The 21,479-nt window shown below is 39.0% G+C and overlaps 1 protein-coding gene across 1 annotated transcript; it reads right to left on the bottom strand.

Annotated features, from left to right (window-relative positions):
- Positions 1–20,438: 20,438 nt before the first annotated feature.
- On the bottom strand, positions 20,439–20,921 carry LOC149159788 (uncharacterized). The gene has a single exon (XM_089434426.1). It carries the CDS (start codon positions 20,919–20,921, stop codon positions 20,439–20,441), a length of 483 nt encoding a protein of 160 aa, XP_089290552.1.
- Positions 20,922–21,479: the final 558 nt, after the last annotated feature.

Genomic DNA, 21,479 nt, shown 5'->3' with positions numbered 1-21,479 from the left:
CTTAATATTCTCCATGAAGGATGGGTTAGTTGGCCAGAAGTTTTTGAAACGGAAGGATCTATTTTGGGGTCTTGCTTTAATATGTAGGTTGAAACACAGGGGCTAGTGATCCATTCCAATACATGCAAGGATGGATGCCTCTATGAAAAGGTTCTTTTCCAATAAGGATTCTAAGGAAAGATACTTGTTTAACTTAGAGGTGATTTGTTGAGATCCTCCCCTATGGTTGTTGCAAGTGTGTAGACCATTGCAAGTGTTTAGATATAAAAGGTGAAGTTGAATTAGCATTTCTTTGAATTTCTCTACATCTGCATCTAGTTTTTTTAAGTCGTATTATTTTCTCCTCGAGATATTTAATGATTTTTAAAGCCCCACCTATTATTTGTGGAAAGTAATGATTCTAGTATTGGATATTTTAGCATTTAAGGAACTCAAAAATTTACTTGGGTATTGTTGGTCCATAGAAGTTTATGAGAAAGTTAATCTCTATAGAGCTTATTAGTTTAAATTCCATAGTTATGGCTTTATGGGTGGCTAACATGTATGAGATAATTATTTCCTTGGGGTTTTAGAGTAGCAATATCCCACCTTATTGACCATTTAGACCAATTACCATGAGTTTATATCCTACACAACATTTCAGGGCCATCAAGGTGATAGTTTCATTAGAACATTTAGTTTCTTGTATCATCTTGGTTGTTCCTTATTAGAATGGTTCTTAAGAAGCCATTTCTTCACTCTAAAATTCACGCATCTTATGTTCTAATAAATTATCCTCATTGAGGAATGGTTAGAATGGAGTAGAATTACTTTATCATTAGAGTGTTGCACCTAGAGTTCACATAAAATTCCCCTAGTTCTTATTACAACTGATTATTACTCTTTAATACTCCTTTAAGGATTTAGGAGGATATTTGGAGTGTACCTAAATGCCTAGGTGACAATTTCAAATTTTATATTTGATTCTTCTAACCAATCTTAAGCTTTTTATTAAATGAAGCCCTTGTAAAAAATCTGAACATGTTGTGTAGGGATTGAGTGTCAATCCTTCCCTTTCAGAGCATAAACCCTTTTATGGTAGGTATAGGGAAACTAGATCCATATATTCCCCTATTTATTTCTCTTGGGTCACACACCCCTCTATCATGATTACTTCATTGACGACTATCTTCACAAAATATTTATGTTGGGCTAACCTGGATTTTGAAATATGAGTTTGCATAAAGTTATTAATGTGCACATTATGGATCAAATATTTCTTAGTTTGGGAAGAATTATTGGCCTATAAAGAGGAAATAAGGTTGTTTAGTAATCTTCGGCAAAATCACATAATCAATCTTATGTCGACGCGTTTCGAACCAACCAGTGTGGTTCATCGTCAGGACAAGTTGAGGAACTAATCTGGCTTAGCTTGAATAAGGTCTAGAGCTTCAATATTATTCAAGGATTCGAAGGTATTTTGAGCGGAGAAGCATTTCGCAAAGGAAAAGGGTTGGTGGTTAAGTGTTGCAACGATGGGTAGATGATTTTTCAAAACATTTTGGGTATTTGAATAAGAGAGGAGCTTCAATCTCTACACTACAAGGAAAATACCTTCTAGCAAAGGTTATAATAAAGGTTTTTAGTGTTATAAAATTAGCAAAAATTGTCAAAAACATATGCTACAACATTCCTTTATTATAGTGGATGTTTTATTGGAGATTATAACGAAAATTCATCACAACTGAAAAAATCTTGGCGGCCGGAGGTTTTAGTCGATGTTTTTTTTTTTTTTTTTTTTTCTTTGGTGCACTTCATGGAACAAATATCACCGCTGCACTACATATATAAATGCATTGGGTTGCATATATAACTAAAAGCACCTATGCGTTGAATGCAAAGAACACCATTGAGTAATATCTACCACACCAATGCTAATACATAAAATGGCCTCGGGGCGTTCTTGCAAGGAATGACATCAGGGAAATAATATTTTGTGTGAACATGGTGTTAGTTCTATGAAAGAACTGGTGCGTTAAGAATTACAATGTAGTGGGGCATTGATTGCAAATAATAATGGTGTTTCAATAACCAAACACCCCAGTGTTGTTTTTTTTCTCAAAAGGCACCGATCTTGCAAAAATATGTCATCGCAGTGTTTTGATATAATATAACACACTCGTGCATTTTTATGTTATGGACACACCGATTTCTTGTATGATATTTTCTCTTTTTTGGAAATATCGACATGTGATAGTGAAATTATTGCAATTTTTTAAATCCATTATTCATAAAAAAATTGAAATATATCTTATAACATTATTCATATAGATTAAAATTTTATTAGGTAATTTGTATATAATGTTTGGATTAATTTGTTATATTATCAAATTTCACAACTCTTCATTACAATGTTTAATCATCCATATATTTAATCAATGGTGTAATATTTCACAGTGACATTTGTTTTTCTAAGTAAGAGTAATATATTAAAAGAAAATAAAAAGGTATTTACAAAGGTGTTCTGGCCGTGAAGGAACACATCCTAACTCAGCTTGTTTCCATTTAACTAGATCTGAGACTGCCCCAACAGAGGGGAAACCAGTATGATAGAGAGGGAGATGTAAAAAAAGAAGACAACGCTAAAAATTATGCATAGTTTTCTGAAGAGAACCAATAAACCGGCATTGTAAACCCAACTACTCCACCCAAGAACAGCTGACCACCCAGAAAACTAGCAGTACATCCACATTGGATCGCCAACTTGGACAAAAAGAGGAAGAAAAAACCAAGAGCTAAGTGAAGTGCCACCTGGCATTCGTGACGCGTGTAGTGAAATCCTCCATGGCAGGTTCCTCCACTATCGGGCAAGCCCAGTCATCTGGGTTGTCTGACTCAGTTTGGCCCACTGCCTGTTGCTCGCCTTCTCTGCTGCCTGCGTCCAGCTGCGGGTCTGACGCGTCCATCATGCGACTTTCCACAGCCTGCGTGTCATTCTGCAGTTCCAATTCCTCATGCAGGCTGCCAACAACGGCCTTCCCATTCCGTTTGTTCCGACCACCATTACCTCCTTGCGCTTCTTCCTTGTCTCTGTTTCGACTCGGTCCAGCTCTGTGCATCTCGTCCATGGAGAAGGTCATCGGGATACTCTGCTCTGCTTCCTCAGAAAAGGAGATGGAAATAGTGGTGACGATGATCGGTCTATTGAGAGAGCTTCTGAATTGGAATTGCATGGTATGGGGGGTATGATGCAAGGGAAAAGGGAAGGGAGCAGAGCACACAGCCTCCGCACCGCTGCCTGAGTAGCTAAGGCATGCTCTGCCATGGTCACTTCTTGTATTTGGATAGTGGGGATTTTCCACCGAGGAAGACGAAGAGTCCGAGATACTTCGCGGCCTGGCCTGAGGCCGAGAGCTACCACCCCGTGAGCTGCCCCGTCTGCTGAGCATACGATGGCGAACTATGGTGGAATGAAGAGCAAAGAGAGCGTCAGGGTAAGCGGAGGGGGGATTGATAGGGGAATTGGGCGCTGAGGAATCCGAATGCTGGAGAGCGGGTGCTGAATTGCAGAGAATCGTTTGGGAGTGGTAATGGACCTTGCCCGAAACAAGGCTGCAAACAAACTACTAGCGTCGCCTTGTACTAGTTCTTTCAATATGCATGGCCACCTGCAGAGGGCGGGCACAATGGATCAGGGGAAGAATGCCATGTTTATGAGCGGGCTTCATGGTTAAACAGAGTATGGTTCTGCCTCGGCTGTAGCAGGCAATTAATTCTGTCTGCAAGGTGCTCTGAGGAGTAACTATGTTCTTGGGAAGATTTCCGAGAGCCAAGTGGCCAGCCCGTCTGTCGTCATCCGTCTTCTCATCGCAAGCGTATTAATGGTCACTCGCATCTGGGGGATGAGCTTCCTGTTGCACCAAGTTAGTGCAGATATGCAGTTGATTCTGGTCATCTATGATGTCAAGTGGTCCATAGTGAAGGATCTGGTCTTGATCTATCCCAATGTTTTCTAGAAGATCAACAACTTTGTTACAGTCCCTTTTGACATGAATAAAAGTTATTGCTTTTCTGTCTTTTATCCATTTCTCTATTGTTTCAAGCCTGGTTATTAGTCTCCAACTGTTGACAACTCATAAGGAAGATCTTCCTTGCTGTATTTGAGTACCCATATTGATGAGTATCTAAGTATCCCCTTCTATTAGGATTGGATAGAGATTATGTTGGTCAGCGAGCTTCATACCTTGCCACAAGCCTTCCAATTCTGCCGAGTTGTTCATATCCCATCCAATGGAGCCAAAAAAGGATAGTAAGGGTTGGCCCTCATGATTTCTAAAGATGCCTCCATATCTTGCTTTGCCCGGGTTGCCTTTTGATGCTTCGTCAAAGTTTAATTTGATCACTCCTGTGGGCGGGCGTGACCAATATGAGGGCTTCCTGGTTGTGATGCTGGTTCTGTTGTACGCCAATTAAACTTGTGGCATCTGTAGGTTCCAGTTGGCCCATATACTCAATTCCTGTGGCTGGGTTGGAAAGTGCTCTGTTGTCCATTGATGCAGGGTGAGAATTTCCTTGATGTTCTAACATAGGTTTGTCCATATTGTTTCTAATGGAGTTTGATGATTTTAGAAAATTCGCTTATTTCTTTCCTTCCCAATTGTCCATAGAAGGAGGCCTGGCAGGATGGTCCATAACTTATTGAGAATTTTGCTATTGTAGGGCGTTGGAGTCCAGTTGCTGATGGTGCTTGTAAGATCTCCAAGAATTTTGCACGATCTCTAGCACCTAAATGTGAGCTTCTCCCAGAGGTGATTTTCCATACTGCAAGAATCCATTAGGTGCTGAATACTTTCTTCATTGTTTCAACAGTTGGGACAGTAAGAAGGACCATGAAATCCTCTTTTAATCAAGTTATCCCATGTGAGAATTCTTTGATGATACAGCAGCCAGATAAAAGTGGAGACTTTGGGCCAGATCCCTGTGGTCCATATTCGTTGCTAGACGGGATCAATTGGTTCCTGAGATTGGCATAATATTTGGTATGCCTCTTTGGTGGTGTATGTGCCTTTCGGTGTGTAACCCCATCTTAGAACATCACTTTCTGTAGGAACTCTGATTTTTCTATTGGTAAGCTCTTTGTGTAGCTCTAAATGATACTCTTCCATTGCTTGCTGTATAATTTGCCTTGTCGGTTTCCATTTCCTATATCCTTGTGTATTTCCAGGAGTCGAGAATTGTGCAACATTGTCTGCCTGGTTAATGTTATTTGCATGATGGCTTTTTTCTGGTACGAATGCTACAATTTTGGGTCTCTGTTGCTAAGAGTCCATCCAGAAATGAGCCGTTCTTCCATCCCTTATTTCCCAGAAGCTATGCTGGTAAATTACCTCTCTGTGTTGCTTGGCCGTGTTCCAGATTAAGGAACCTGTAGGTGTAGTCATGATTTTGATTAGCTCTTGTTGTGGTCTATTGTTAGCATACTTTGCTGTCCATAGTTGCGCCCATAGCTTCTTTGGATAGGAGACCCATTGCCACCAGATCCTGGCTCCCATCAAAGTATTGCTTTGTTCAGGATCTCTTAAGCCGAGGCCACCCTGATTTTTAGGCTTGCAGACTTTATCCCATTTGACTAGAGCCCACTTTCTGTTTTGTCCTGTGGAACCCCATAGGAAGTTGCGCTGCAAATTGCAAATTCTTTTCAGAACCCACTTCGGCGCTGCAAGCACTGAGAACAGATAAAGGGGAATAGCTTGAAGAACAGCTTTGATCAGGACTAGTCTGCTTGCCAGATTGAGAGTTCTATATGTCCAAGATACTAGCCGGTTTTCCATTTTCTCAATGAGTTGATGCCAAGAAGTATGCTTTAAAGCTGAGTCTATAAGAGGGGTGCCTAAATACTGGGACAGAAGCTTGGCTTGAGAGAAACCAATGATGTGAGTGATGATTCTTTGGGTGGATATAGGAGTATGGAAGAAAAAGATCTGAGATTTGGAGGTGTTGATGGTGGTGCCCGAGGTGTCTGAGAATGTGTCTAGAATAGCTTTGAAGGTCCTGGCTTCTTGTACAGAGGGGTGACCAAAGAGCATATTGTCATCAACAAATTGTTGATGGGTAATGGCAGGGGATCCATGGACAGAGATTCCTTTGAGATCATTAGATTGGATTGCTTGTTTTATGATACGACCTAGACCTTCAGCCATGATTACAAAAAGGAAAGGGGACAGTGGGTCACCTTGACGAATGCCTCTGGAAGGGTTATAAGGTTTAGAGGGGATACCATTGACAAGAACTAAGCAAAGAGGGGAGGATACGAGAGACATTATCCATCGAACCCAAGTTGGACTAAAGCCAAAGGCTTTTAGCATCTGACTTATGTATGTCCAGCTGAGTTTATCAAAAGCTTTGGAAAGGTTGATTTTCAGCAACATACCTGCTTGTTTGTTTGATTTGAGCGAATGAATGGTTTCATGGGTTAGAATTATACCATCCAGAATTTGGCGACCTTCTACATATCCAGATTGCTCGAGAGAGATGAGTAAGGGAAGGAGCGGTTTGAGGTGATTGGCTATGACTTTCGAGATAATTTTGTAGATTACATTGCAGAGGGCAATAGGCCTGAACTTCTCCGGAGTGCTTGGTTGTGCGACTTTGGGAATAAGGGCGATGAAGGATGAGTTGAGTGACGGGAGTAACCAATGCATTTCTCTGGATTCCTCTAATACCTTCTAGACATCTGCTTTAATAAGATCCCAAAAATGATGATAAAAGCTGGATGTGAAACCATCAGGTCCTGGCGCCTTCCCAGCCTTGAGCTGATTGGATGCTTCTTCAACTTCCAGAATTTTTACTGGTCTCAGCTGTAATTTATTCTGCTCCTCAGTAATGAGTTTAGGTATGTGCTGTAGGATATCATTGATGGCACTTTGTCTGTCTACGGGTTGTTCTTGGTGAACAGTTTGGAAGTGATTTATCAACTCCTTCTCTATGTCTTCCTGTTTTTCCAGTTTGTCTCCTTGAGGGTTTTGAATATGTGAAATTGTATTGTGCATTCTTCTTTGTATTATTGTGTTGTGAAAGAACTTCGTATTTCGTTCCCTTTCCTTGAGCCATCTGATTCTTGATTTCTATCGCCATAGCAGTTCCTCTTGTTTGCCTCTTTCATCTAGCTGAGATAGAAGTGTTTGTTCCTGCCTTGCATACTCCTCTGTTCTGCCTTCAAGTATGATTTTTTGCTGAAGTTCAGTCATACTCTGCTCCAGGATTTTTTTCTCTTGGAAGATTTTACTGTTGGTACCATTTCGTTGCCATCCTTTTCTTCTAGAAACACCATCATTTGTCTATATTTTTCTTCCATAAACCCTCATATCCATCGAAATTGATTAATCAATAGAATTATAGTTGTTAGTTTACATTAAAATTAATTTGTGAATTTTTATGTTAGAAATTAGGAATTTACAACAAAAAGATTACAGGATGTCATAACTTCCTGTAAATGGTTTACGATGTGACATGTGGCATGACAGGCAAGTCAAAGCAATGGATAGGAACGTGATCTGTAATGTACATGCATGGTGAAAAATCGATTCAATAGCAAATCTAACGCTCCTGGATATGCGTTCAACGCTGGTCAAACCCAGCCCTTTTGGTCACAAAGGCAGCAAAAAGCCATGGTTTCCCAAACTGATTTCGTTTTGCTTTTGGAAATCGGTTTAGATTAGAAAGGACAAAAATCACTCTTTTGTAAAAGCAGAAACATCTACTTAATGTATGTACATTCGATTTAGATAGGAGACAGGCAGATAAAGACTGCGTATTGTATTGTTTCAAAAACGATTATTATTATCTCTGTGTATTATTCCAGAACGCTGCTCTTGTATGTGATTTCAATCTTCAGAACTTAATTACAGTCACCGTTTTACTCCAACAGTGTTTATGCGTTAATATTCTCATCGCTTGAAGTTTCTTCAGTGTGCCAGTGAAACGTGGACGAGCCCTGCATGGAATTGGTATACTGTTAATTTCATTTCCATAGCGTTTTGAATTTGAATAGTGTGCATAGTGTTTAATTTTATTTTCATGTCTGTGAGTTTATAGATTCGATTAGAAATTCTTGCAAATGATATTTATGGTGATAGCTTAAAGATCTGATTGCTAGATCATTGAACAGTATCTTGTAAGAGATTTGATCGATCATTAGATTTCAAAGCATCTCCGTAGACTCTGTTTCCATGCATTTAAAATTCAGTGTGCTTTTGATTTTCATGAATGCTTAGTGTGTTAGCTATAAAGAGCTTTTGTGCATAACATCCTCGTAAGAGGGTTGAAAGCTCAGTCTAGCAATACGCTGTATCTTTAGGACAGTTAGATAAACTAGATGATCTGAGTGCTAAAGTGTGAGAGGAAACATATTTTAACCTCCTGTAAAGGAGTGTTGTAACCTGTCACAGTAAACACTTAGTTAGGTAGCTGAGATCCCTTTAGGTCTATAGACTTTAGATGCGTGCCTATAAGTTTACCTACCCTGGTTGATAATAAATCTAGTCTAATCTAGCACCCTAGATTGGCCACTACATTTTGGCGTCGTTGCCAGGGAGGCGCAGCTAGAGGATTTCTAAAAACAAAATAAAAATAAAATAAAATAGACAAAAACAAGCAAAAACATAAGTTTAATTTTAATTCATCATTTTAGAAGTCATGTTTACTTATGCCTAGATCTAGAGATAATAAAGGTAGATTCATAAAAACCCCCCATCCAAAAACTAACCTACCATCAGGAGTAGACCCTTTAGGAAAAGTTGAACACACAATATCAGCTGAGGAAGTCACCATACAAAAATTAGAGGATAAACAGAAATCAGGGTAAAGACTCACACTCATCGAGAGGAAAATTCTATTAGCACACAAATCACAGAAGAAACATTTCCCTTAATCCTCTATAAAAGGAGAAAGTAGCACAGTAACTCAACAATCTTTCCTTGAACTTCTCTTTGAAACAAGTGACACTGAACAAGAAATTAAATCAATAGAGGAACCTATCAAAATGGCTGAAGAAGGACATGGATCAGAAAGAGGACCACCAAATCAAGGTCAAGAGGAAGAGTCAACCTTTAAATTTCCTATCCACGAACCAGAAGAGGATGACGAAATAAAAATGAAAAACATACCTCCATCTGTGCTACCAAACTTTTATGGCATGGCTTCAGAAGACCCAGATTCATTCTTGTTTGAGTTTGACATTGTATGTCAAACATATGGTTACACAGATGATGCCCATAGGCTTAGACTCTTCCCAGCAACATTAAAAGCATTAGCATTAAGATGGTTCATGGGGCTTGGTGAACATGCAATAACTGATTGGGATGGCATGAGAAGAATATTCCTAAAGAAATACCAACCTTATTGTAGATCGAAAGATTCCAAAGATGATATCTTTAGGATGAACCAACAAGAGGATGAAAATTTAGAGGAGTACTTAGAGCGGTTTGTTTACAATTTACAAAAATCAAAACATAGAACCATGCCTCTCGATCTGATTCGAACAATATTTTTGAAGGGCATTCGAGAGGAATACTTAGATGATCTTAATTTGATGGGAAAAGGTGATATTTCCACTTTACCTTTTGAAGAAATTGCTGAGTTATGTGAAAAGTATTCTAGGAGCAAAGCCAAAATTGGAAAAAGAACCATCTCATCCAAAGCCACAAAATCTGCTTTAGCAAGTGTCACAAGAGCTGAAATAAGAAACCTGTTAGAGGAATTCAAAACAGATCTATTGAGTACCTTAGGAACTCAAATTGACACTCTCAAAACTAAGAAAAGACAAGAAGAGGAAGATCAAATGATGGCTGTCGTTTGTCCAAAATGCCGGAAGAAACATGCCTTAAAAGACTGCCCATTAGAAAACATTCAATTTTGTGCCTTTTGTACTGAAAATCATGATATATTTCATTGCTCTAAAGTCAAGGTTTTGTAGAATTGTAATGTGGCAGCTAACATAGATATGGAAAATGTGTATTACATGGGTGCAAAGAGACCATGGCAGCCAAAACCAGCACCTCAAGGTATGTTCCCAAACCAGAATTTGCAATTTCCTGTACATGATCATATGTATGCTCAGAATTCATGGAATGTACCCATGCCATGGCAGCACCAAAATTACCCACAACAACAATGGAGACCATCTCAGCAATACTCTCAACAATATCAATCATATCCTCAACCATATCAGCAATATCTTCAGCAACAAGTTGTTTACCCACATCAACCTCAACCCACTCAACAAGCATTACCTACTCCTCCACCAATAAATCCACCACAATTACAACTTCCATCTAACCCACAACCTCCTAGACCTACTCAAATCCCTGCTCAACCTGTACCAAATCCAAATAACAAAGCAAAGAGACCAGCTTACAATGTAGATGAGGGACCCTCATATCCCACATTACCCTTGCAAAATATCAATTTGAGGTCTGGTAAGATACTTCACAAAGAATCTCCAACAATGATAAACAAGAAGAAAATGAAGAAAATGAAAATGAAACTCCAATTCAAAGGAAACAAAATGATGACATCAAAAATAAACAAATGCAACCGTTGCATCCACCACCTTTTCCAGACAGATTGGTCCAAACAAAACTTCCCATGTCTATACCACAGTTTGATGTTTTAGATGAGCTAAAGAATGTCTATATAAAAATTCCACTACTACAAGCCATAAAAGACATTCCCATATATACTAAAGCCATCAAAGAACTGTGCCTTAAAAAGCCTACTAGGAAAAGAGTTGATCCACAAACCATTCATGTTATTGGACATTTAGCTGGCCTTATGACAAACACCATTTCAATGGAAAAGTATGTTGATCCTGGTATTCCCAGAGTCACTACAATCATTAACAACATACATATTCCAAACACCTTAATTGACCTTGGGGCCGCAATAAATGTGATGACTCTTGAAACCATGAAAACACTCCAGCTCACAAACTTGCAGCACACAACAATTGTTCTAGAACTCGCTGATAGGTCTAAAGTGATTCCTGAAGGGCTTTTGGAAGACATAATTGTTTCACTGGACTCTTGGGAGTATCCAGTGGACTTTTTAGTTCTTCAGCCAAAATCCAATTTAGGAGGACACCCTATCATCCTTGGTAGACCATGGTTAGCAACTGCTGATGCATTCATAGGATGTCGATCGGGTAATATGATTATTTCACGAGGAACTGAAAGAAAACAACTCACTCTTTACCCATCAGCACAATCACCAGCAGTAGCACACAATTTATGGCTTGACGATAAATATAATGACAAGGAAGAAGTTCAATCTGTTTTCAGCATCAACCAAATCTATGATTTTCAAGAACATAATAATGATGATTTGGTAGAGTTGTTCCTTTCTCAACCTGATGTTTCCGAAGATTTGAGAAATGACCAATATCATGCTGCAGATGAACTTTTGGCACAAAATTTTCAGGAAACATGCACCATTCAATCTTTGCAAACAACATTTCAAGACATTTTTCCTATCCAATCTATCACAAACACACAGAGCAAAACCATAGAGATTAGTCCAGGAAAAACTTTGAATATTGGCACTCACCTAGACTCATCTCAGGAGGAAAAATTGATTCAATTATTGAGAAAATACCAGAAAGCATTTGCTTGGGACTACACCGATATGCACGGAATTCACCCTGAAACATGCACTCACCATATTTATACGGATAGTAATATCAAACCAGTGAGGCAACCGCAGAGACAAATGAATCCGATGCTTCAGGATATTGTTAGAGAGGAATTACAAAAACTGTTGAAAGTCAATTTTATCTATCCTATCTCTGACAGTCAGTGGGTATCCCCATTGGTAGTAGTGCCCAAGAAAAATAGTAAGTGGCGGATTTGTGTTGATTATAGACAATTGAACAAAGCAACCCTCAAAGATTATTTCCCACTACCATTTATTGACCAAGTGCTAGACACATTAGCTGGGAAATCATCATTCTCTTTTCTTGATGGTTTCAGTGGCTACAACCAGATCAGGATAGCCTTAGAGGACCAGGACAAAACCACTTTTACTTGTCCTTGGGGCACTTATGCTTATAATGTTTTACCATTTGGACTTTGCAATGCTCCAGCTACATTTCAGAGAGTTGTATTAGCTATTTTTGCTGATTTAGTTCATGATTGTGTTGAAGTTTACATGGATGATTTTTCAGTGTATGGTAATTCATTTGAGCATGCATTAGAGAATCTTGAAAAAGTTTTGAAGAGATGTATTGAAGCTAATCTGTCCCTGAGCAATGAAAAGTGTTTTATGATGTTAAATGAGGGGATAGTATTAGGCCACTATATTTCTTTTCAAGGCATTAAAGTTGATCCATCAAAAATCCAGATCATTGTCAATTTGCCAATTCCGAAGACTCAAAAAGAGGTAAGAAGTTTCCTTGGGTATGCAAGCTATTACAGAAGGTTTATTGAACATTTTAGTAAAATAGCTTCACCTCTGTTTAAACTTCTAGCAAAAGATACACCTTTCAACTGGAATGAGAATTGTCAGCAAGCATTTGAAACACTCAAAGAAAAGTTATCAACCACACCAGTCTTAAAAGGACCTAACTAGAACCTACCATTTCACATCTTTACAGATGCATCTGATACTGCAGTAGGTGCCTCACTAGGCCAAAAAGAGGAGTCTTTTCATTATGCCATCTATTTCATTAGCAAAAATCTAACACCTACAGAATTAAAATACACAGTCACGGAAAAAGAAATGCTTGCCATCATACATGCTGTGAATAAATTCCGACATTATATAACTGGTTATGAGGTTTTTGTACATACTGACCATTCTGCCATTAAGTATTTAATGAATAAACCAGTAACTAATGGCAGAGTTACCAGATGGTTGTTATTATTACAGGAATTTAATATCACTGTGTTAGATAGACCAGGTAAGGAGAATCAGGTGGCAGATTTTCTTTCTAGACTGCAAAATCCAGGTGAGGTTGTTTCGGTTGAAGATTATTTTCCAGATAAAAATTTATTTGCAATTTCAATAGTGAATCCTTGATATGCTGACTTGGCCAACTATTTGTCCATAGGAAGAACACCTCCATATTTTACTCAAAAAGAAAAGAAGAGGCTGATCAAACAAAGTGCTCGATACTCATGGGTTAATGGAGATTTATTTTACACTGGTTATGATATGATTATTAGACGATGTGTAATAAATGATGAAATATTTGATATTTTAAAATCTTGCCATGATGAACGGTGTGGTGGGCATTTTGCAGCTAAAAGAACAACATTCAAGATTCTTAGTCTTGGATACTACTGGCCATCTATTTTTAAGGATTCCAAGAAGTATGTGAAGAGTTGTGATAGCTGTCAAAGAATGGGTAGGCCAACAACTACAGATGAAATGCCACTTCAGCCTCAAGTACACTTAGAGCCATTTGAAAAATGGGCTCTCGATTTCATAGGACCCATCAATCCCACTTCCAAAGGTAAAAAGTACATCCTAGTATGTACTGATTACGTAACAAAATGGGCTGAAGCCAAAGCACTAGTCCGAGCAACTGAACAAATAGTGTTAAACTTCCTTTTTGAAGAGATTTTTGTAAGGTATGGAGTACCAAGGGAGATAGTGACTGATCAAGGTACTCAATTTACTTCAAAGCTAGTTAAAGACATCACAGAAAAATATCAAATCAAGCACAGAAAAAGTACACCTTACCATCCACAGGCCAATGGCCAGGTGGAATCCACAAATAAAACTTTGGAAGGAATTATCACTAAGACCGTAGCAATGAACAGAAAGAATTGGGAAGAGAAGCTCAAAGATGCACTCTGGGCTTATAGAATCACGTGGAAGAACACTACAGGATTTACACCATATCAGTTGGTGTATGGCAAAGAGGTAATGCTTCCTATTGAATTTCAAATACACACTTATAAGATGGCTGCAGATTTAGGAATTGATCTTAATGAAGCCCAACAAGAGAGGATTCAACACTTGAACCAGCTGGATGAAATGAGGCAGCAAGCAGAGGAGACAACACTCCTAATGCAGAAACAAAGGAAGCAGTGGCATGATGCACACATCAAGAAGAAACAGTTTAAAGAAGGAGACTGGGCTTTACTCTTTGACTCTAAATTCAGAGATCATAAAGCCAAATTTACCACACATTGGATGGGCCCATACGAAATAGTTCAAGTTTATGACAATGGATCAGTCAAGCTTATTACCATTGATGGAGAAGGCCACCCCTTTCTTGTCAATGGCCATCGGTTGAAACTTTACCATAAGCCCATCAGTAAGAAAGATTTTCTTCAAACTGTATCTCAGCAAAGGGAGGTTGAGATATTGCAGCCTTCAGCTGTGATATCTCTACCTTAGTTCATTTCATTTCAATTTAAAAATAAAATAAAATATATATATATATATATAAAAATATATAAAACAAAAAAATATAAAAAAAAAATAATAATGGTTTAGATGTGAAAACCAGACTCTAGCACACTCTAACCCAGAATTCTTACTTGAAAACCAATTCTTTGGCTGGTAAGAATTCCTTGTTTTATTTATTTCCTGTTTGATTCATAGATTCAATAATGACTTGAGGACAAGTCAAAGCTTTAGTGGGGGAGAAGCATCAGCATTTTTGTCTTCCTTATCCCATCTCCTCATTGTAAATTTCCAAAGAGTTTGTTTCAGCACTTCAGTATTTCAATAAAGAAGTTGTTTTTGTCTTTGTTCTAATCAGAGGGACCTGTTCAAAGTGTAAATGCAGTGGGACCTGTTCAGAAGATTATGTTACCAGCACTAATAGTAGAGGGACCTGTTCAACAAACATCAAAGGGACCTGTTAAAGACTGCTATCTCAAGCTACTTCAGCAAAGCTTCAACAAGGTTTCAACAGAATTTCAAAGGTTGCTCCATCAACACCAAAGATCAAGAAAGCTGCACACACATAGTTCTTTTCTAGATTTCAAAGAAGCTGCACAAACATTCTCCAGATCTCAAAGGGACCTATTGTATCCAAATTCATCTCAGAAGGGACCTGTTATGGACAGTGAAGATTAGTCATATCTGAACAATAAAGATCAGTCCTACCTATGCATGCCAACTCAACTCTTGATCAACCAATAAAGTGTAATGTATTGTTGTAATTTTTATTTTTAACATTTAAATTCTTGGATTGTTTTAGTGTTAAATGTGATGACTATGATTGCTTATGATCAATTTCAAAAACACCCCTATACCCATCACCCTTGTCATATTCCTAACTACTATCATTTCCCAACACACTCTAGCCTATCACCATACTCCTCCTACGATTTTTAAATCTTCTCCTACACCACCCTTCAAACCTTGTTATTAACTCCTTATTCTTGAATCGGCCATCCAACCTTATTATCGGTCCAACATTCTCCTAATCGGCCAAGTACCAATGAGCAAGGGACAGGTGGTGAATCATTGGAGAGCCAAGTGTTCAACGATTTCATTCATTGTTTTTTGAATTGGCCAAGTTATAACATGATCATTCGACCCAAGTCGACTCATGCAAACAACTATCCATTATCATCACTCCAGCACTCCATATATGCTTACGACGTTCTCATGATGGTACCTATACAACCCAGTACAACTACTCCTTTGTCTTTGTAATGTGAATACGCTCTGTCATTATTATTATAGTGAATTGGGTCAAGTCGGTTGTTAAAGTTCCATTTCATTCTCAGTTTGTAAAAAGGGCGTTCCATACTAGTAATTCAAACGCTGTGATTTCAAAGAAGGCCGAGAACAGCAGGTGCTACGAAGGGAGAGCATAGTAATTAGGCTCACAAGTTTCTACCTCTGCCATAATCCAAGGACATTCATCCGGTCGCGGCCTAAGCCATTGAAGAAGCTGACCCCGAGAACAGAGGGCGCTACCAGGTCGGTTGAGTGGAGTGAAAAACAGAGGTAATAAATCAAGAGACCCTTGTTGAATTATTAAGCATAAATGAGGAGGGTTAGAACAGGAGTTTCTTTGTCAAAATGACTAATGGATCAGAGCCTAATACATTTGATAGTTCCCAGTATCATGATGACTGTATTACAATTTTAAGGGAAAAGCAATGGCTACCCTTCTTGGAGAAGTTTAATGGGAACAATGAAGAAGTAACTAAGCAGTTTGCCTTTACATTTAATGGAGAGAAAGCATTGATAGGCAACTTCTCTTTTAGGATTTCAAAAGACACCATAGCACAATCCTTGGGGATCAGCCCAGAAGGAGAAAAATACTTCAAAACAAAACAATTCAAGGAAAAATCATGGACCCAATTCATGTCCAGGTCGAGGGTTTCATCTGTTAACTGGAAAAAGGGTGTCCCAAGGAGCTAGCTGATGCACCCATGGGATGAAATGGTGTATATTATTAAGAAATTTATTACGTGTGAGGGTCGTTACAACATAGTCTATTTATATCACATCAAACTCCTGTTGCACCTAAAAGGGCAATGCACCATCAGTTTACCTTACTTCCTCTTACAGAGCTTGACTAAGATGTCAAAAACTATTCAAAAGCAAAAGGGTAATGAGGATAAAAGTTTATGTCATTTTGGGTTAATTAAAATTCTAATTGAATTTGAATTGCAGAAAAGGGGAAAAACATGGAAGGAATTTCTGGTTGCCAATCAAATCAAAGACGGAGAGGATGAACAGGAACAGCAAGAGCACTCAGGATTTATGCTTGACATTGATGAGGAGATCCCTGTGCACAAGACAAGAACTGTCCCTCCACCCTGCAGTAGTGTAAGGACGAGAAAAATGAGGCAAGAAGCTGCCCAGAAAATTGAACAAGACAAGATTTTCACTACATATACAAGAAGATCAAGGAGAAGACAAAAGACCCAGACACAAGAAGATCAACCGGAGTCAAATGCACATGCACCGATGGACATTGAGAGCAGTGCTCATTCACAGCCTAGACCGGAAGCCGAAATGGAAGTTGAGAGCAACAACAGCACAGGAAAGAGTCACCACCTGCAAACAAGAGACAAAGGAGGTTAGAAAAACAAATTGAAAAGTTAAAAGAAGAACTGATGGAGGTCAACATGCTGGAGAAGGTCATCAAGAAAGAGAATGAAATGTTGAGAGCACAGAGCAAGGAGACTCAGTAGAAAAATGAAAAGCTGAAGGAGCAAATCAAAGAACTCGAGGCTGAACAAACCGACATTTGCAAGTGGGCAACCAAATGGTATACTCAAAAGAAAGCTCTCAAAGAGAAATACAAGAATTTGAAACATAAGCTCCACCTTCAGAAGGATGCCCAAGCTCAGAAGAATATAGATGCATTGTTACAAGCAGCAGAGGCACAGGCAGGAACAGAGTATAAAGGAAGTACATCAGGATTAGCATGAGGACATGCTAAATCATTGAGCTTGGGGGAGATGTTGGTACCATTTCATTGCCATCCTTTTCTTCTAGAAACACCATCATTTGTCTATATTTTTCTTCCATAAACCCTCATATCCATCGAAATTGATTAATCAATAGCATTATAGTTGTTAGTTTACATTAAAATTAATTTGTGAATTTTTATGTTAGAAATTAGGAATTTTCAACAAAAAGATTACAGGATGTCATAACTTCCTGTAAATGGTTTATGATGTGACACGTGGCATGACAGGCAAGTCAAAGCAATGAATAGGAACGTGATCTGTAATATACATGCATGGTGAAAAATCGATTCAACAGCAAATCTAACGCTCCTGGATATGCATTCAACGCTGGTCAAACCCAACCCTTTTGGTCACAAAGGCAGCAAAAAGCCATGGTTTCCCAAACTGATTTCATTTTGCTTTTGGAAATCGGTTTAGATTAGAAAGGACAAAAATCACTCTTTTGTAAAAGCAGAAACATCTGCTTAATGTATGTACATTCGATTTAGATAGGAGACAGGCAGATAAAGACTGCGTATTGTATTGTTTCAAAAATGATTATTATTATCTCTGTGTATTATTCCAGAACGCTACTCTTGTATGTGATTTCAATCTTCAGAACTTAATTACAATCACCGTTTTACTCCAACAGTGTTTATGCATTAATATTCTCATCGCTTGAAGTTTCTTCAGTGTGCCAGTGAAACGTGGACGGGCCCTGCGTGGAATTGGTATACTGTTAATTTCATTTCCATAGCGTTTTGAATTTGAATAGTGTGCATAGTGTTTAATGTTATTTTCATGTCTGTGAGTTTATCGATTTGATTAGAAATTCTTGCAAATGATATTTATGGTGATAGCTTAAAGATCTGATTGTTAGATCATTGAACAGTATCTTGTAAGAGATTTGATCGATCATTAGATTTCAAAGCATCTCCGTAGACTCTGTTTCCATGCATTTAAAATTCAGTGTGCTTTTGATTTTCATGAATGCTTAGTGTGTTAGCTATAAAGAGCTTTTGTGCATAACATCCTCGTAAGAGGGTTGAAAGCTCAGTCTAGCAATACGCTGTATCTTTAGGACAGTTAGATAAACTAGATGATAAACTAGATGATCTGAGTGCTAAAGTGTGAGAGGAAACATATTTTAACCTCCTGTAAAGGAGTGTTGTAACCTGTCACAGTAAACACTTAGTTAGGTAGCCGAGACTTTAGACGCGTGCCTCTAAGTTTACCTACCTTGGTTGATAATAAATCTAGTCTAATCTAGCACCCTAGATTGGCCACTACAGTTACTAAAGGTGGTATGGTTCCAGATTTTGATTAGTTTTTTGATATGTTTCAATCTTTGCTGAAATTGGTACATAAGTGAGCCTCCATTGGGAATAAAGCTTTCCCAAGAATCTTTAACCACAGTATTAAACTCAGGATGGGTAAGCCAGAAAGCTTCAAATTTGAATGGTTTTCTGTTGGAGTTTCATGTATTCTTCCATTGTAAAGAAATAGGCCAATGATCCAAGCCAGCTAATGGAAGGATAGAGGAATTTATATCACCACCAAGATGGACAAAATTGTCTAAGAGTAGAAACCTATCCAACCTAGATGCTATTTGGTGAGTACCTTCTCTTTTGTTGTTCCAGGTGAATATTCGATTGTCAAGGGGTGGATCCATAAGACTATTGTGTTGAATATATGCTTTGAAATCATTGCTTTCTTTGTCCAGCTTTTGGCTACCGCCCTTTTTTTCCTCCAACTGTGTTATCATGTTGAATTCTCCTCCTGTTATCCAAATTGGATGGGCTCTTGGACCGTTGAGGATCTGCAATGTTTCTAATTGCTTTATCTGTTGCGAACTTTCCTGAGGGAAGTAAACATTAGTTAGATGTCCATGTATGTTGGTGCCAATCAAGTGGAACATGGCTTGAATGAAATAGTGTGAAGTATGGATATTTGTTAGAGAAATATACTGGGAGCTCCACGTTATGGCTAGTCCTCCTGATGCACCAGTAGCATCGACTATCGCAAATTGACAGCCTGCCTAGGCTTTGGAGAGAATTGGTTCTAAGGTACTGGCACTGCATTTTGTTTCTTGCATGAAAACAATGTGTGGTTGTTCTTGCAAGATCATGTTCTTCAGCATTCTGTACTTCCCGAGACCATTAAGTCCTCTTACATTCCATGAAATGAGCTTCATGGTTGACTTTTTGGTAAGGATCGGTAATACTTGTTCAACTTGGAGCATCTTCTGGACTCCACTAGCATTTCTCCAATTAATATGGTACGTTGTAGATCTGTCTTTCTGCCTCTTTTCTTTCCATATTTAATAATGTGTTTCCCATCCCATTTTCCTCCTTGTTGGATGCCCAAAGTATTGTGCTGATGCACCCTTGAGAGAACTACTTCCAATTTTTCCAGTTGTCTGTCTGGTATTGAGTTGAAATATTTTCTTTTGCAAGCCTGCTCTAGAGTTAAGATGTCTACTTCCCCCAGGTCAAAGCTTTCTAGATCCTCCTCCATTTAACTTTGTTGATTTCCCTCATCTTGGTGTGTTGATGGCTGAGAAGGTTCTGCCTGAGTATCATCTAGGTCCATATTTTTTTCAGACCCCAAGGCTTTGTGAATAACAGGATTGGGGTGTGGCTGCGAATCGGAGGTCGGCTTTTCAGAGGGGATGGCTTTCACTGGATGACTGGTGGTAGCTTGGGTAGGAATGGGGGACAAAGGTTTGGAAGGAACAGAGTGAGGGTTTGCTGGCCTGAGCTCTTCTGAATCAAGCTGTTCTAGATTCGTCAGAATATGAAAGTTGTTGCTAGAGGAAGGCATAGCCGAAGATGGATCTACACTTTTGTGTGCTAATGGAGGCTTTTTGTTATGCTTTTTCCTGCTAGTTACCTTGGTGAAGCCTTCTGGATCTGACTTGCCATCTGAGTTTGTGGATTTAGGCGGTATATTTAAGGGGCAGTCACGAAAGAGGTGACCGTGGGTATGGCAACACCTGCAACGAAAGGGTACATGTTCATAGTCAAGGGGCTAAATCCATTCAAAATCGTCGTGAAGAAGACTTACCGTGTCCGGTAGCTCATTGCCAAGCTTCATGTAGACGCAGATCCTCGCATAAGATGTGTATCTCCGGATCTTAGTTTCCTCTGCTGCCTTTATAAACTCACCTAGTCCATTGCCAATGGTTGTTAGGGAGTCCTCGTCCCAGTATTCCAGAGGAAGCGAATACAAGCGAACCCAGACTGGCGCCCAGCTGAAATCTTCCTTGTCGGGGTTGAATCTTTCGACCCAGTCACGCAGATACAAACCCGCTGCGTTGAAGAAGTAAGGTCCTCCATCTAAGATCCTATTCCGGTCTTCAAGGCAGTTGAAAGTGGCAGTGAAGAAGCCTTTAGGTCCTAGCTGTAGAGTTACATGACCCTTGGGCTTCCATTTGGAGGAGATCCAGCCTTGCAGAGCTTTTTCATTAGGCCAGAAGCCTATAAATTTGCCAATCAGGGCATGATCTTTCATGTATTGTATTTGTGCATTGATCCTGTGACCCGGCAGCTCGATCTTGGGCCTTTCCGTAGCGATGCGCTTGCATGTGGTCAATGAAGCCTTCGTCGGCTTGTCTGGCGACGTTGGTTTATCCGGTTTCTCATGTTCCACGTCTTCTGGTTCATTCTCCTCCGGCTGCTACGCAGGTTGTGTTTCATCTTTCTCTGCTGTTTTAGTTTCATTCTCAGTATGGTTTCCCTTATTGTGCGTTTTGGGGGAAGGCGCTGATGCCTCCCCCATTGGACTGCTCATTGTCCTTTGCTATCAGAGTTCCAGAGTCAGAGCTAACAGATCTGTTGGTGGATGTAGCGTTGTGTGCTCAGACTGTGCGCCGTAGAAAAGTCTGTCAGGAACCCTAGTTCCTCAATGCATCGCAACAGAGCTCCCCAATATTTCACAGTGACATTGGATAACACAATAGAATAAATTAAATGTATTTTACTATATATTAATAAGAGGCTCTTTATCATACAAAATTTGATTGTTATTAATATTCCCTTGTTAGCTCATTGATCATTTCAGATTTTCATA

This window comes from Pinus tabuliformis, chromosome 5_2 (genome assembly GCF_031772625.1).
Source record: "Pinus tabuliformis cultivar Carrire ecotype Pingquan chromosome 5_2, CPIR1, whole genome shotgun sequence".
Taxonomy (NCBI): Eukaryota; Viridiplantae; Streptophyta; class Pinopsida; order Pinales; family Pinaceae; genus Pinus; species Pinus tabuliformis.
The sequence above is the reverse complement of the archived record's forward strand: the minus strand, read 5'-3'. Positions and strand labels throughout refer to the sequence as shown.

Excerpts from the sequence above, each read along its gene's own strand:
- LOC149159788 (XM_089434426.1), bottom strand. The coding sequence starts at position 20,921 with ATGAAAGATCATGCCCTGATTGGCAAATTTATAGGCTTCTGGCCTAAT.